The sequence below is a fragment of the Paracoccidioides lutzii genome, assembly GCF_000150705.2.
Source record: "Paracoccidioides lutzii Pb01 unplaced genomic scaffold supercont2.6, whole genome shotgun sequence".
Taxonomy (NCBI): Eukaryota; Fungi; Ascomycota; class Eurotiomycetes; order Onygenales; family Ajellomycetaceae; genus Paracoccidioides; species Paracoccidioides lutzii.
Genome location: NW_015440952.1, coordinates 804,001 through 819,750, shown reverse-complemented (window position 1 = coordinate 819,750; position 15,750 = coordinate 804,001). Strand labels below are relative to the sequence as shown.

The window sequence follows — 15,750 nt, the reverse complement described above, 5'->3', positions numbered from 1 at the left end:
AAAACATATGTGTAGGAAGAACAACAAATAACAGGAGCCCATCCGGGGGAATGAAAATACTCCTGGGAGTCTGGAGATAAATATGTAAGCTCAAGCATCAATTTTGGGGACCAGACCTATGTTAACTGCATCCTTTGCGAGCGTTGCAAGAGAGCACTGGAGGTTATTCCGTCCGCCTGAACGGAGCAACAAGGTAATGAATTTATGCTTCAGCATTCAGGGACCACCAAGAACATTCGGATCCCTTAATCATATTAGTGATAATCGCTCCGGACGACCGCTAAAATGGGCACTTTCTCCCCTACCCGCCCCGCCAAACCAGCCCTAACCCACTAGGTGCTCGAAAACCACGTTATTGACTGGAATTTGATCCGGAACTAATCTCACCTAGAGGGCGTTTGCTAATTAATTAGACCCTACGCGACTGTTACCCAGTCGTCGGATCTTCCCCCCCCCAAATCCCGATGGTTCAAGGGATGAAGCCAACTGTGGATTGTCGTCATGCCTGGCGACAAGAGAGGGCTTGATGGATGCTTCAATTCCACCCAACCCCCCCCACCCCCCAAGTGGCTTGCGGTGCCCGCAAAACAAATTCTAGCTCATCGTGTTGATTCCAATAATCATCCCTTGCTTGTCAACGCGATGGGCAAAACCTTGAAAGAGATTGGTCTGCAGCCATGAACCATGAATTACCATGTGTCTTCTAACGCCACACACATCTGTGGATCACATTTCCCCTAACAGCTTCAGCTTTCAGTTCTTGGTTCCCAACATCTTAACGACCGCTGCAGTTGCTTGACACACCAGCAAGGATGCTATTTTCTTTTTCCTTTTCCTTTTGTTTTCGCACTTGATCGGGAGTGTGACCAATGGGTTGATCGCTTCTTCAACCTCGTTCATTTAAGAGAAAGAAAAATCATGGATGAGGCTGTTCAGCAGTTCCCAGAATGAGCAGCAGCAGCAGCAGCAGGGTGCAAAACTCTTTACCATTTGGAAATGTGCGGAATCCTGTGATAATCCAGTATTTGTTCTGTCTAGAGCCAGAGGTGGAATCAGATTCATAACACAGTGAGGCTGGAGTTCCTTTGCTCTGAGTCTATGGTAATCGCCTTGCTTTCCCCCCCCCCCCCCACGCGTGTCTTCTTCCTGTTGTTATTTGCTTTTGCTTCGCATTTTCCTGGTCAATAGCAGCAGGGCAAGATGGGATAGCCCCTGGCGCAAATCTGACTCCCTAGAACGTCGCTGAGGGTTCTTTCGTTTCTAGTTCAACTATCATTATTACACTCTGCTCCAGCACTAACGATATATCTACATGGTTCTTCTCCATGGATCCGGCAGTAGAAGACGCCTCTAGATCGTCTTCCACCATCTTGTTTCATCTTGAATCCCTCCTCCAAAACAGACTATGTGCCCCCCTCCCCCCTCCACGTCTCCGATAATTTCTGGGTCATATTTGAGCTGTTAGCCTTCCCTCCTTGCACCAGCGTTCTACGTGGATCTTTCCTTGAAAAAGTCAAGAAAAGAAAGATAATAATTAATTAAATTATTACTACTACACTACTACACTACTACACTACCGCTACTACTATTATTATTATAAATTTTGGTTGGTGGTATTTAGCATTGATTATTGCGCTTGCATACATAGACCTTCTTCCCCAACCCGTCCTTTTTATCCGCTCTACTTATTTTCCTTTCGATGACTCCTATTGATCTATATCATTCTGCTCCATGATTTGTGTTTAACCTGAGTGTGCACGAACCTTCTCTGTCATTTGTGCTGCAACCTGCTTTGGACTGGTTTCCAATTTCTGTCCAAGATTGTGCTCCCGCGGCCTTCCAATCCTTTTCCCTTGATAGCCTCGACCCTGATTATTATTGTTCTTGATTGTCAATGGTGATATATTGTTCGGAAAACGACCCTACTTCAACTACGACCCCAATTTCTAAACTTCCCATATTCCGGATCTATCGTTTTGGGGATATCTTTCCTCCTGTAATTCTTTCCGCCGCAAGACCCCTTTTCTCGCGGGAGATTTCGTCAGTTATCGGAGACCGCAGAACTCCACGCGACCCAATCTCAAGCTCGAATTTTGCTTCATACAGTTCAGTGAGCGGACAACGAGCTCTGTACATCGTCCCCACGGGGGCAGTTACACAAATCAAAGACATATACCGACTTTAAAAAGCTGGTACGTGGATCTGTTTTAACTTTATTTCATGCGGTCTTCTAACGTGTCGATCTAGATACCTAGTCCAATTTTTTGTCTGTGAATAGGGCATATCAGTTTTATAATTGAGGGATTCCCACAGCAGAAGAGTGGAATAGACCAAGATATGGACCAGCGCAAACCTAAAATGATATCTATTTTAAACAACGACGATAACCCATCTTTTGCGGTTCGACCCATCAATCCAGTGAAATATCGGCCGCAAGCAGTGGCATTCACCAACCAGCAGGTTCGCCAATTGCCCCCGCAAGGTGGATATCAAAATATGCGTGGAGACCAACATGTTTTTTCCCCCGGATCCCCTCCGGCTAATCATCTAGATTCAAGACTGCACCATGGAGACATCGAGCATTCAATCTATTCGTACGGCCACGAAGCCCATTTAAACCACTTCGATAATCCCTATTCTTCTGCCAGCCGTCGTGGCTCAACCTACCCTCATCCGATAGAGAAGCTTTCCATTCAAAAAATTACTCATAACGAGATCCCTCATGTGGAGCCCGCCTCTCCGCAAACCTCGCTTAACGGAATCGGAGAAATTAGAACGACCAACGTCAGCAGGAAGAACAAATACCCATGTCCATATGCCGCATCCCATGCTTGCACCGCAACGTTCACAACCTCCGGGCACGCCGCACGGCACGGCAAGAAGCACACGGGCGAAAAGGGTATCCACTGTCCAATTTGCAATAAGGCGTTTACTCGAAAGGATAATATGAAGCAACATCGACGGACCCATCGTCTATCCGTATCAGAAGAGGCGTTGTTAAAAAAGGAAGAAGAAGATGCCGCTCTAGCGAACTGGAACCGGAGAAGGCAGTACGATCGCGATAAATATCTCGGCGTCGAGTCCCATGGTTCTTCCCCTGCTATCGATGACAGATCGGATGAACCCAAAAGTCGATCCACCAGCCGCAGTCACGGCGGACGGCCCTATTCTTCATTAAACCAGGTGGCATCGCAAACGACTACGGTACGAAGACCGGCCCCTTCCCGCTCTGATAGCATTACGGGAGGATTGGATGCACTGGCGATTGCTGCGGCGAAGTCGAATATGGGCTATTACCGACGATGATGTGGGGCTTAGAGACACAGCCTACACCTGGCGCTCGTTGTAGCCTACTCTTCTTCATTTTCAGTCATCGCATCTCATGCTATTTTGATATGCCAATAGAAGGATTACTCCGCATAGGCATTTGACAAATCAGACCAGAAGAAGGCAAATGCGAAGACTAGCTGCGATGATTTGGTTCTTGTTCATTTGTTTTCTCTTTCTTTTCTTTTGCTTTCTCCTTTTTCCTTGTGTATTTTTCACTGCTGTTTTGTCCACCTTCCGCATTTCGCTTCACCATATTGCCCATACATCCGGAAAACCTGGACGAAGACGACCAAAAAAAATAGAAATTAAAATAAGAATAAAAAACCTCTGAAAATATGAAAAGAGCCGGCTCAACCCGAAACACGACGCACAGGTGGAAAAATACTTTCGACTACTGAATTTTTGAACGAGATAGAGGAAAGAATTTGTCAACTCCGCTGGTCCTGCTTCTTACTGGAACTCCGTGGCTTGACAAAAGTGAGTAACTTATCGATTGTGCAAGAGGTGTGGACACCAGATCATCAGCTGGTAAAGAGGGAGGGAACGTCGAGTCTCACTTCCTTTCTTCCTCAACCTCTTGAGTGCGTCATGCTTGCTTCAGATTCTAACATGAGATGGATCCTTCAATGCAAGCTACTATGCCATGAACCTCCGACTTTTACGACCTCTGAAGATTTGGAATATTCCGCGTTTCATCTGGGTGGATCTGGTTGTAACCCCGTCATTCTCCTCTCAAAACCCTGGCCTATTATTTGTGGTTTATTTTATTTATTTTAATTATTTTTATTAATTTTTTTTTTCTTTTTTCTATTTGCTAGTATTTCTCTCCCTTGCCGCATCTTGGAAGACACTGCATCCTTTTGTTTCTTATTACTTCGATACCCTCTTTGTTTGTCACTCGTTTCTCTCCTCCTTTTTCTTTCGTGTCATCTTCTGCTCTAGCATGGCTGTATCTGTATGGAAACAAGCATATCACTCGAGCGGACATCACATCCCTGGATGGATTTTTACGTGCATTCCTTGAATTTCCTCTCTCCCTATCTTTCCTCTCTCTCTTCTCTCTTTCTTTTTTGATTCCGGGGATAAAACATAGCGGTGGTAACAATTGCATTAACCTGGCTAGGTTTAATGGATGTGGAGTACTTAGGTAAGACGACATTATGTGAACTAAGGCCTTCGTTCTTCTGGGTTTTTGGGGCTAAGTTTTTGATGAGAATTGAAACCCTATACACGCGCGGTATTAAGTGCCTCTTGGTTTTGGTGTACCTAACTTTGATATTTCTTTTTCCTTTGTGGATCTTGTTGTGGTGTTTCCTTGCTGTGATGTTCTGCAGATTGGTCTGTTATCTGTTAGAATAGGGCTTTTAGGGTGTGGGTATTGGATTTACGTATAAACACGGGTGTGCATGAGCAATAGACGGAGCCTGGAAAACTTGGGAGTTTTGTCTCGTTTCCTTTTATTTTTCCATATAATTGAAATAATTGAAATTGCTTCTTTGAGTTCAGCTGGCTGCTTGATTTTAAATATTTCATGTCATCTAGATTGGAAATAGGATCTATTTCGTAGCTTGTTTCTCTTCTAGGTAACACATCTGCCGCATCTATCATTAGCATTTAGTTACCAACACGTTCGTCGGTCATCAACACCCGCCAATACCCTGCCTGCTGTCATCCATCCTTCGTTCTCATGGCTAAGGTCCAAGCTTGTATGCGGCCATTGAAACACTACTACCTTCAGCGGAACCATTCAATTCATGGGAATCTGGCCAAAAATCCATTCTGCTGTCGTTGGAAACATAATGGCAAAAGTGTTTGTACAGATGATATATATACGATACTATGAGCTCTCATCCCTTTTGCATGCTCAGCGGCTGCATGATCTCTCACCAGTAAGTACAATTTTCCTACCACAATACAGGCTCATTCTGACTCTGAGTAGTGGGTATTGAGAAGGCAGCCGCTTGACTTTGCCAGGAGGAACGCGGATGCAATCATGAAAGCATCGCCAATACCCCTACATTAAAGATGCAAGGTTGAGGGTGCCCTCTTCAAAACCGAAGATTCAACTGGTCTTACTTGTGGAGTTGATACTGTATTCTCTGTGGATCATGAGGAGCCACCGGAAGCTTGCGGACTTGCTGGACGGCCATGAGTTATCTTCTTATTCTACCGACCAAAACACCATCGATCCGAGCTGATATCCACTGAATCGCTGAAAATGTTGCCATGTTTCACAATTGGTCTGCAATAATCGGACTGAAGACTACCTCAGGTTTCGCAGGAGGGTTTGTATCTCGGTTGAGGCTCAGAACAATCGCCCATACAAACATACATGCAGCATCGAGCGAAGTAATCCGTATCCACGCCATCTAATTTGATGGTGTCTGAACGCTCATCTAACGCTATCTGGTTCCTTGAACGATTGCGGAAAGGACTCCAACATCTCCTCAGTGTGCACAAAGATGGTCTCGTGTTCTGGCCCCATCCTGAACGAGATGATTTTTGATCGGAAAACAGTGAGCTCTTTCAGCAGACACTTTAGATTTAATGAAGAATGAGGAGGAGGAGGAGGAGGAGTAGGAGGGTGTGGCTTACCTAGGGCGAGTAGTCATCGCAATGCGCACGACACATCTATCAATGACCTCCCCCCACGCCGATCCCTCCCCCTTGGAATTACCCAATAATTGGTTTAAAGGTCGATTTATCCGAACCTCATATAACTACACGATCATCGTGTTAGGGCTAGGACGGACCCTGTTTTGGCTTATGACGTCATACGGGCATAACACCTATAACAATATGCTGCGGTATGATAAATTTTGATTCTGATTGTGTTACAAGGAGGAATTCTTCTGGATAAATAAGTTTATTTCATGTAGTTATAAATAGATAGATTGTCGATATGTCTTCATCTTCCTCTCATCATTGATTGTCTACGTTTTGTTTGGAGGAGCTGTTTGAAATCCACACCCGTTGGGCTAATTCGCGTCAGCCTCGCCCTGCATCTGACCGGGCAAGCTGATGATTTAGATCAAATCACCACCCGCACCCGGTCGCCCTCTTTCAACTCATCCTGATAATTAGTCCCGCGGATAAAACCATTCCATTCTTTCTCTGCTCTTTTCCTGAGGTCATCCGACATCATTGCGACCTTATCGTGGAGTACTTTCTGCCCGAGATCCTAAATGACGAATACTCTTGATATTGTGGTCCTCGCTCCTTATTCTTTGCCAGTCTTGATATAATTAATCGCCCAACATCCCGCTGCAGCCTTGCAGTCCATGTGTTGTCACAGCCCACGGCTTCGTACAGGAGCAGGCGAACAAAAAGGGGGCGCCTTGCAACACCCCACATTACTAGCTTGCAGGCTAGGCCAGCAAGAGCAACACCGGACTATATCTATCTGTTCGTCGTCCACAATCAGCCTTGAACTCGGGTGGATTTTCAACCTTCATCAACATCTTTCATAAAAAGAAAAAAAAGAAAAAAAAATTAAGGGCTAAAAACATTCATAGATTTATTCCAACAGAGACTGGAAAATCTGGATTTGGATTGCGGATCATCTCAAGGCTCTTCTGCTTTTTGAGTCTAAGTTCCAACGTGTTTAAAACAAAAGCAATAAAAGAAATAAAACGAAGACGTTCCGAGTTCACCGGGTCCCTTCGAAGCGAAAACAGTAATACTTTAACGCCATGGCGTCCTACTACGAAAACCATCCGTACAACACTCAGCGCAGAAGGGCTCAAACCGCCGACTTCTACGAATCGTCCCACGCAAGCCCCCGTCCAACTCACAACCGTTGGGGCCCCAATACTGACTTGGTCCGCCCTGATGATACCGAGGATTCCCAGGTTGAAGAGATCCAACGAGACTTCCCGCCTGGATTCTCCACTGCTGGTTACCGTCCCGACAATAGCCATGGTGCCATATATGATCGGAGAACCGTGCATGAGCCGAGTGTGAGACGTACCAATTCCCTAGGTGGGCGTGGCCGGGATCGCCGGGGGAACTGCTATACGGAAGATGAATACCATCGGCGCTCACACCGTCAGGGAGAAGGAACTCGACGTAAGTTTTGCAGCATCAGTGAATCATATATTTCTATTTTCTTATTTATTTATTATTTTATTTTATTTTATTTTATTTTTTTTTTTTAAAAAAAGAAAACTCACCCAACGCGATACCACTGGTGATAGCATATTTCACTACAATGGACCGTCGGAAAGCTGACAAAAATATATAGGTGCCCGAGATCGTGATCACCATTCCCGACGATCATATTCAGGTGATTCCTCCCGAACCCCATCCCCGCGACCCAGACGCCGCAAGTCTTTCAGCGAGCAGGCTCTCGCTGCCATCGGCTTGGGAAGTGTCACCGGATCGCATGCATCAAGGCGTCATGACGGCGACCGTGGATTTTATCGTGACCATTACGATCGCGATTATGATCGTTCTCGAAGCCACCATCGTCGCCGGCCATACTCTTATTCCCGCTCCCACAGCCTTGACCGGAATGATAACCAGAAGGATATCACCCAGGCCCTTAAAGCTGCATTGACTGCCGGTGCCGCAGAAGCGATTCGCGCCCGCAAGGAGCCTGGAGGCTGGAGTGGTGAGAAAGGAAAACGAATATTGACCGCGGCTATTGGTGCAGGTGGTGTCAATAAGCTCCTTGATGGGCAGTCTGATAGGCACAGCAAACGTCATCTCATCGAGTCCACCTTGGCCGGACTAGCCACCAACCGTTTGGTCAATGGCCCTCGTTCCCGGTCTCGTGGACGAGCCCGGTCTGAAAGTCGCGGAGCTAAAGATATAGCTTCCGCAGGACTCCTGGCTGCCGCTGGCAAATCTGCCTATGACCATTTTCGCTTAAAGCCGCGAGGCCGTGAGGCAAGGTCTGGCTATTCATCTGATTCTGAAGGGAGCCCGGGCCTATCACGTCGTTCCCGCGGGAGTAAGAAGAGAAGCCAGAGTGTCTCAGCGTACTTGGCCAAGGGACTAGCTGCGTTGGGACTAGGAGACGAGCCATCTTCCAGCCATGGTAACAGACACCGTGAAAGGCGCCGGTATGACGGTGGTACCGACTCAGATGATGGGTATTTGGATGCGCATCGGTCGCGGCACCGGCGTAATCATTCCCGCGATAACTACTCAAGAGATGTAGGTCGCCTGCGTCCCACTTTCTCCTCTCCATCCTTCCGCGAAACAGGCGCCATGATGCCCATCGCTGGCGGCACTGGCACATTTTCTGCTCTTCCCAAGCACCACCCCCATCCCAGGTCCTCTTCACAGGCCTTCCATCACCGTAATTCCACCAGTTACGGTGGAGATAACACTGATTCTAACCTTTCCTCCCTTAGCACCGATACAGAAGAGCGTACTCGTAAAAAGCTCCTAAGGCGCGAGGTCCTCACCACCGGCCTTGCGACCATCGCCACCGTCCATGCCGGCCACGGCGTCGTCAAGAGCCTCAAGAAACGCAAGGAACGCATTGCCAAGCTTCGTGACGGTGAGATCAGCGCTGACGAGGCACGGAGACAACGTGCCAAAAATAATATGAAAGACGCGGCGAGTATTGCTCTGGCAGCGATTGGAATCAAGGGAGTAGTTGATGAGTGGAAGGATGCAGCCAATCACCATGCAGAGAAGAATTCGTTTAAGGCAAACTTAAAGCATAGGAGGGAGATGAGGGAGAGAGGGATGGCAAGGCAGCTTAGAGCAAGGAGTTGGAGTCCGGATGATCGTTATGAATGACGACCCTGAATGTCATCGATAATGGCCAGGGGAATGCGTTGCCGGAAGAGTTTATCCTTTCTTGTGCGATATAATATATTATCGCGTTGAAATGATGATGATTTAATGATATGATTTTCGGTTTGCCTCTTGTTATGACTAGGATCTGTTAATCTGGGCCGTTTTCTATCTTCTTTTCCCCCTTTGCCCTGTCTCCATTACATGTTTCTTTCGCCCCTATATCTAGTTCATGTGAACCGCCTGTCTTCTCACCTACTCTCTTCGTGATGTGATGCTACACAGCGGACTGGACAATGACTTACGATATTGAATGATGTTATGACTTTCCTATTCTCAATTTCGTTTCTGCTTCTGAATATTCTTCCCTTCACCAATGTGCCCTGATCCTAGGATGCATCACGATTAGGAGATTTTCTTCATTTATCTCCTTTTTCCCCAGCATAAACGTGTATGATCAGCAATGGATAGGTCTTTGCTACTCTGGGCGTGTTTGTGGGATTCATCCACTGTAGATTCAGACCTTCGACATTCGAATAATCAAGCATGCAATGCTCGGAACGGCGGCCTGTTCATCTGGGGAGTTTGCGAGGGGTTTCTACCTCCCCCTTCCGACGGCATTTGGCACCGGCATCAGCGGACTGATTTCTTCCTCCCACACCACGCGTATGGAACTGATGCACCCGATCATTTTGGCAGACATCTGTATATGTGATGAGGAAGTTTTTATGTGGGGACTTTCTGAAGATTGTTCAATCTTACAAGATTACAATTTGCAGGCCACGCCACCCAGGATTGTTGTATTGAGCAAACGCTATGACATATGCAGCAGTGTCAAGAATATCAGCTCTGGAGCTGAGCCACTGTTGCAGGAGTTGGCGGGATGAGATATCGAGAGAAGGTTTCTGACGTAGTCCAACAGGAATAGGGAGTGTCCGTGGGAAGGGTCCATTGCTGGAAGAAATATTCCCGAGGAATTGATGACGGCTGGATGAGGCTATTAGTTAATCCGTCGTTTCCAAGGACATGGTGTAGAAAAGAAGCAAATTCCATTCCTTACGCCCACCGCTCTTTAAGAACGGACCAAGTTACCTGTTGCCAAACGCAAATATTTAACAGGCGACATAGTGATTGTGGATGAGGTGCCAAGGTGGTGGGAGGATCTTGCGCATGGTTATGGGGGAACGAGTGAAGAGATGCGGCGAGAGGACGCGGTTTTCAAAATAGTGTGTCATCTTGTGGCTTAGGAAGACGTTTCCCACCACCTTAAGAGGGATTTGTTAATTCATATCAAGAAATACTGAGATGATCCAGCCTGAAATCCACGACTCTTGTTTTATGTATCAGAGGACAATCCAATAAATAAGTGAATAACCACTGTTTTCCTTCCAACTCTGCTCAGCTCGCTAATATCTGAGAATTTCACCCAGCTTTTATAGCCATGGATCGTTCGCTCCACCCCCATGCGAAATTACATACAAAACTCCATGTTCTAACATGAGTGTGGCTAACGATTTCTGAACTTGAAGAAATTAAGCCAAAAGAAATAAACATCAACTGGTTCGTGGCGTTTTTGGTGGATAATTCGGGGGTTGTGCAGTCAGTAACTAGCTGTATCGAACGAGCCTCTGATCAGATGGATTTTCAAACGACGGAGGGGAGAAACCTTGACGTCATCATCTGCCCGACCGCAAACCCACAATTGGACAAGGCCCAATCCCTCCTCAACAAAAGGGATTGTGGTGCTACATTCCTCTCTTATTCCAGGTATCCCGGGGCTAGTTGCGCAGCTTGGGCTATACTTGCGTTACCATTTGACTTTTATCTGTTACTACTTTTTTGACTCTGGCAAACCGGCTATCCAACTGGAACTTTTATACGGAGGAAGTAGACGAAATTGCGAACAAAAAAAAAAAAAAAAAAAAAGAAAAAAAACCCTCACCAGCCACCGGCAATTGTACCTGTTTCACGAGGAATGGCTGTCTGCAGGCCAAGCATCTTAACTCGCCTGTCACACCCGACACGGCGGGTGGCCTCGCTAAGTTTTCGGGCCTCTCCAAGACATCTATCTTTGGCCAGTAGTCGTCCAAAGGTCGACAGAAACTCTGTACGAACGGGTTCTATGGTAACAGCTACAGTGACACTGTATCCGCGCTATCTGGGAAGAAACAATTCGACCACACCACAAACAAAACGGCCAAAAGCTGATGATTATATTCAAGAAATTGAAGATTTGTGAGCCTCTTCTTCGTCTTGTCTTGCTCAATCCACCTCCCTATCTACGTGCGATAGTTATCGGAAACATACGAACTCGAACTTGCGTAGCTGACTAAATTTAATACTGTTTTTCGTCTCGATGTAATTAGGTACGAAATTGCAAAAGACGAGGTACGCAAACATCAAACATAAAAGATGCAACAACCTGCCCTTCCCCTGAAAAAAAAAAAAAAAAAAAAAAAAAAAAAAAAAGAGAGAGGAAAATTCTAAGTTCACACCAAGCTCGAAATTGCCGCTGAATCCGCAGCTGCCTGTACAATCTACACCGTCTCGGACCGATTATCTCTCCGCGAAGCTTTCGATGATCTAGACTGTGTCTATGCCGCGTATACAGGCTCAAAACCGCATCCCTCAGATCTGGAGCAGTGGTCCATATCCCCACCACAAACCCGAGACCCGGATGCCCCCACCAATGACGGGTCAACGGGAGATAAGGGTCAGCGGGAGGAGGAAGCGGGAACGGAGGCGAAGAAAAGGGGCACGAAATTTAATCCTGACGAGGTTCCGGAGGAGATTCGGGAAGAGATTAAGAGGAGGGTTGGGCAGAGGATGGGGGAGTTGAGGAATGCGGTGCAACTGCTTGAGGAGAGTGTTCGGGAGTGCTGATGTAGGAGGACCCAGAAATTAGTGCGTTAGAGGCGAGGGTTTTGAGAAGGACGTTGTTCTTCAGATCCCTTGGTATCCGTTTTGAAGATATGGGTGAAGGGATAGATCGGATCTGCTGTTTGCAATTGTGTTTTGTTTTTCTTTTTATATATATATATATATATCTACGGTTCCTCGGATCGATCCAGATCGGTTTTGTCCCCTGAGTATGTAGCTTCCATGGTTAGTTGTGCATTTAGGAAGACGCATGAAGCCGTCATATTCTCCGAAAATCTGGTAGAGTTAGTTAAAGTTTTCGAGAACCACAAAACTGCCGTCTATGCAGGAATAAAATATATAGAATCTCATTACCGCGAATAATAAAATTTCACATGTTAACATTTCTTGCGGCTTTGTCTTTCTTTTATGTCTCTCAATTACAGCTGTAAATGGGTATACGATTTTGTGCACAGGTTGTAGTGTATATATACATGATCGCCTCTTCCTTTCTTAGATGGTAGTGTAGTCAAGCTCCTCGAGAGATGAATCTACTGCATTCTCCAAATTTCTCCAAATGCTCAAAAGAAGGCGCAGAAATCAACTGCAGTGGCAAACTGCTAACCCTACCAGGGGCAGGAACGGGGTGTGGGTCCCGAAAACAATCCCAGAAAACCAAACAATGGCTGGAGCCAAGCGGAAACTCGTTGAAAAACATATGTATCTTGACATATGGGTGGGGATTTGGGTAAAGTATACAAAAAGTTATGGCCGTTACCTCGTTTTCCTTCTTTTTTAAATTTCGCTCAAGAAACCTAACCAAAAAAGCCATCCGATTTAATTACTAAGGGTAAAAGAAAATGACTGAAAAGTATGACGTTCTAGAAACGGAGACTGTAATCAGAACAATGCCGTATTTCGTTTAGTAGTGGACTTTTATTTGCTTGTTAATGGTATAGCGGCCCCTAGATAAGGAACGGGTATGGACGAGTGCCCCGACGCGGGCTGAAACTGAGGGAGAGGGAATTGATTGACTACGGGCGAGGGAAGCGGGACTAAATGGTTAAGATCTTCTTTGTGGGTTGTTTTTATATGCCGTTTTAGCTGATCTGCAATGTGAGATTCCAAATTAGACTCCGTTCAAATTTGCTTCTAATGAGAATCGTGTGTGCGAACATACCTGGCCGAGTAAAACTTTTCGAACACCCAAGAAAATGGCATTTGTGTTTTCGGACTCCGTGAGCTGAATTAAAAAAGAAAAAAAAATAATGTTAGTTTAGAAGATACATCATGGAAATCCTCTCCGCAGAGAGATTGGGCAACTCACTGAGTTTATGACTGGACATATTTGATGACTGGATTCGAGAATATTAGCATACACACTAGGACTGAATGGCGGACCTATAAAGGGTAGCTTACATCTCCAGTTTCAAAGGTACAACCGGGATGGTTGCATTTAAAAGGTTTTTCACCAGTGTGAACTCTCATGTGTGTTTCTAGTCTTGATTAGCATAAAGATTACAGCAATAAGGCGAAATTGCAACACTCACTAAGTTCACTGCTGTCGGTAAATGCCTTCTGGCAGAGCTTGCAAGCATACGGCTTCTCTCCGCGATGGCTTCTTTCGTGGCGCTCTAGAGTTGCTTGTCTGGCAAACGGCTTCCCGCAGACGGAACACTGGAAACCCTTGTCTAAATTGAAGAACACGGTTAGACGATACTTGTGAATTTTATGAAGAGCAATTGAAATTACGTAGATATCGCGGTGAGGAAGGTAGGCTTACAATTGCTATGTGTTAGAAAGTGCCCTTGAAGTTTTGATTTTTGCGAGAAGGGTTCATCGGCGCGATGACAGCCTTCCCAGCAGCAGTAGAATCCATACCCCTGGGACCCGCTAATCATGCCAACATGTGTTTGAACTAAATGCTCTTGGAGCTTGCCAGCATCGGGAAACAACTCTCCACAGATGGTATTTTGTGATTTATCTGTTTTGATAATGCATCTGCAAACGTGAGACTCGTTCGTCGTCTCAACTTCCGGACTTGTGAACGGGCGTGTAATATCGTTGTCTTTCGGAGGTGGACTTAAAGGTGAGCTAGACTTTAAGTTCACGGAGTCCAAACTCGACGACACAGGGCGATTAGAATTATGAGTTAGGTGTGATACATTTTTGTGAACGTGCTGAGGTTGCATTTCGCAGGGCAATTTCAAGCCACCGTTAAACCGTGGATATAACTGTGGATATAAAGAATGGAACTGAGTCTGAAATTCCATTGGTATAAACCCGAGAAATTCATCTGGATTGCAATCCGAAAAAACGGGCCCGAAGTGGGATTGATGGTTGCAGTTGTCTAGGTTTGGACAAATGTCGATAATTTGTTTCAAAATAGGCCCAGACGGAGTCGATGGCTCCGTTACTGTAGATTGCCGTAGGGGAGAATCCTGGTTTTGGTGAAATTGGAAGGCATAGTTTTTGGTTGTTAACGAAGGTTCTGATGGAGTGAAATGGTTCATGGACTGTAAATCATGGCAGAGGCTGGTCGCAGGCTGGTGAAACGACTGATTGAAATGTGCTGTATTTGCAGACGGAAGGAGGTTTGCTGAATTCCAAGTAAAGGAGCTGTCTTGATTGAGAATGTTGCATATTCCGTCATCGATGCCAGTGCGGCCATCCCCTACACAGCTTTGGTCGAAACAAACTGGGGCCAGGTTCTGACAGTCCTGATCATCGCAATGAGCATCTGAGCAAACGGTGGAGGAATCACAGGCAACAAAGCCATCACAAACAGATGAACATTCGACAGAACAGTTGTCGTCATCACAGCATGGGTCCGCCATTTGGCACGAAGGATATGAGGAACAATGTTCGGTGGGAGAAACACTCCAGCACGCAGTTGGGTCGACGCAGTTGCGGAGAACTTGGGAGTTCTTTTCGGCCATTTGGAAAGATTCCTGGCATTCAAGGCAGAACCTACGTCCTTCCTTTTGCTGCCGCGGCATCAACAGGAAGCGTTGGTCAACAATGGCCGACTTTTAGGGAATAAGGAAGGGCGCGGATATTGGAACCTCTCAGCTCTTCGGAGGGTCCAAATGAGGCCCAAGCCAGCTAACGGATCAGACAACGAACGACAAATGGGCGTGTCACAGACCCAGGGGCTTCCTCTTCCCAAGCTGCACAGACCATAGGCCCTGCGGTTGCTTTTGTAAATGCAGTTGTGGAGGTAGAGAAGATCGTATAGGTGGTCGTGGTCGAAAAATAGCGGGAGGAGGTCGAAAACGGCAGAAGCAACGTTTGAGGACCTTGTGAGTCCCGGATCGTTGAAAAATTGAAACGCAGCAACGCTGCTCTGCTTGTTGATCGATAAACCATACAACCGTCAACACGAGGATTATTGCAGAAGATTTCTACATCCACGCGGATCCGTCCTGTAGAATGCTCGAGTCCGGGATTCCTGGCACTCAGTGGCAGATGCTGCCCTCTGGGGGGAGACCTCTCGCATCCCTGAAAGCTTGTGCTCGGGAGGCAATACAGTCACGTGGTGAGGCTGGGCACGGAGCCCCAAACCCTAACTGGCATCTTCTTCGGGGAAGGGTCAAGCCCTAATTTGCTCCTCCTTGCGCGCGCGACTCCGCTTTGCGAAGGATCCGCTTTGCAGAGAGAGATACGAATGCAGGATCTCAGATCCGTATCCAATATCCATATATAGCATAATTCTCTACAGTTTTGTTTCCCATCATATCTATCTCTAAAACCTCTTGCCCAATCTCCCAACCCCAAATCCTCTCGCCACCCCGGTACTTTTATCCTGTA

At 46.4% G+C, this 15,750-nt stretch overlaps 4 protein-coding genes across 4 annotated transcripts; 3 read left to right on the top strand and 1 right to left on the bottom strand.

Moving 5' to 3' along the window:
- Positions 1–2,337: 2,337 nt before the first annotated feature.
- On the top strand, positions 2,338–3,306 carry PAAG_02847 (hypothetical protein; the record flags this gene model as incomplete). Its single annotated transcript, XM_002795325.1, has 1 exon — positions 2,338–3,306. The coding sequence occupies one exon, from the start codon at positions 2,338–2,340 to the stop codon at positions 3,304–3,306; it is 969 nt and encodes a 322-aa protein (XP_002795371.1).
- Positions 3,307–7,022: 3,716 nt separating this feature from the next.
- On the top strand, positions 7,023–9,084 carry PAAG_02845 (hypothetical protein; the record flags this gene model as incomplete). The annotated part of the gene is made up of 2 exons (XM_002795323.1): positions 7,023–7,398; positions 7,574–9,084. 2 exons carry the CDS (start codon positions 7,023–7,025, stop codon positions 9,082–9,084), a joined length of 1,887 nt encoding a protein of 628 aa, XP_002795369.1.
- A 1,972-nt stretch (positions 9,085–11,056) lies between these two features.
- PAAG_02843 (hypothetical protein) lies at positions 11,057–11,964 on the top strand (the record flags this gene model as incomplete). Its single annotated transcript, XM_002795321.2, has 3 exons — positions 11,057–11,316; positions 11,448–11,469; positions 11,581–11,964. The coding sequence occupies 3 exons, from the start codon at positions 11,057–11,059 to the stop codon at positions 11,962–11,964; spliced, it is 666 nt and encodes a 221-aa protein (XP_002795367.1).
- A 1,076-nt stretch (positions 11,965–13,040) lies between these two features.
- Positions 13,041–14,879, bottom strand: PAAG_02842 (zinc-responsiveness transcriptional activator; the record flags this gene model as incomplete). Its single annotated transcript, XM_015844773.1, has 5 exons — positions 13,041–13,049; positions 13,121–13,183; positions 13,360–13,436; positions 13,491–13,631; positions 13,724–14,879. The coding sequence occupies 5 exons, from the start codon at positions 14,877–14,879 to the stop codon at positions 13,041–13,043; spliced, it is 1,446 nt and encodes a 481-aa protein (XP_015701851.1).
- Between the last annotated feature and the right edge of the window lie 871 nt (positions 14,880–15,750).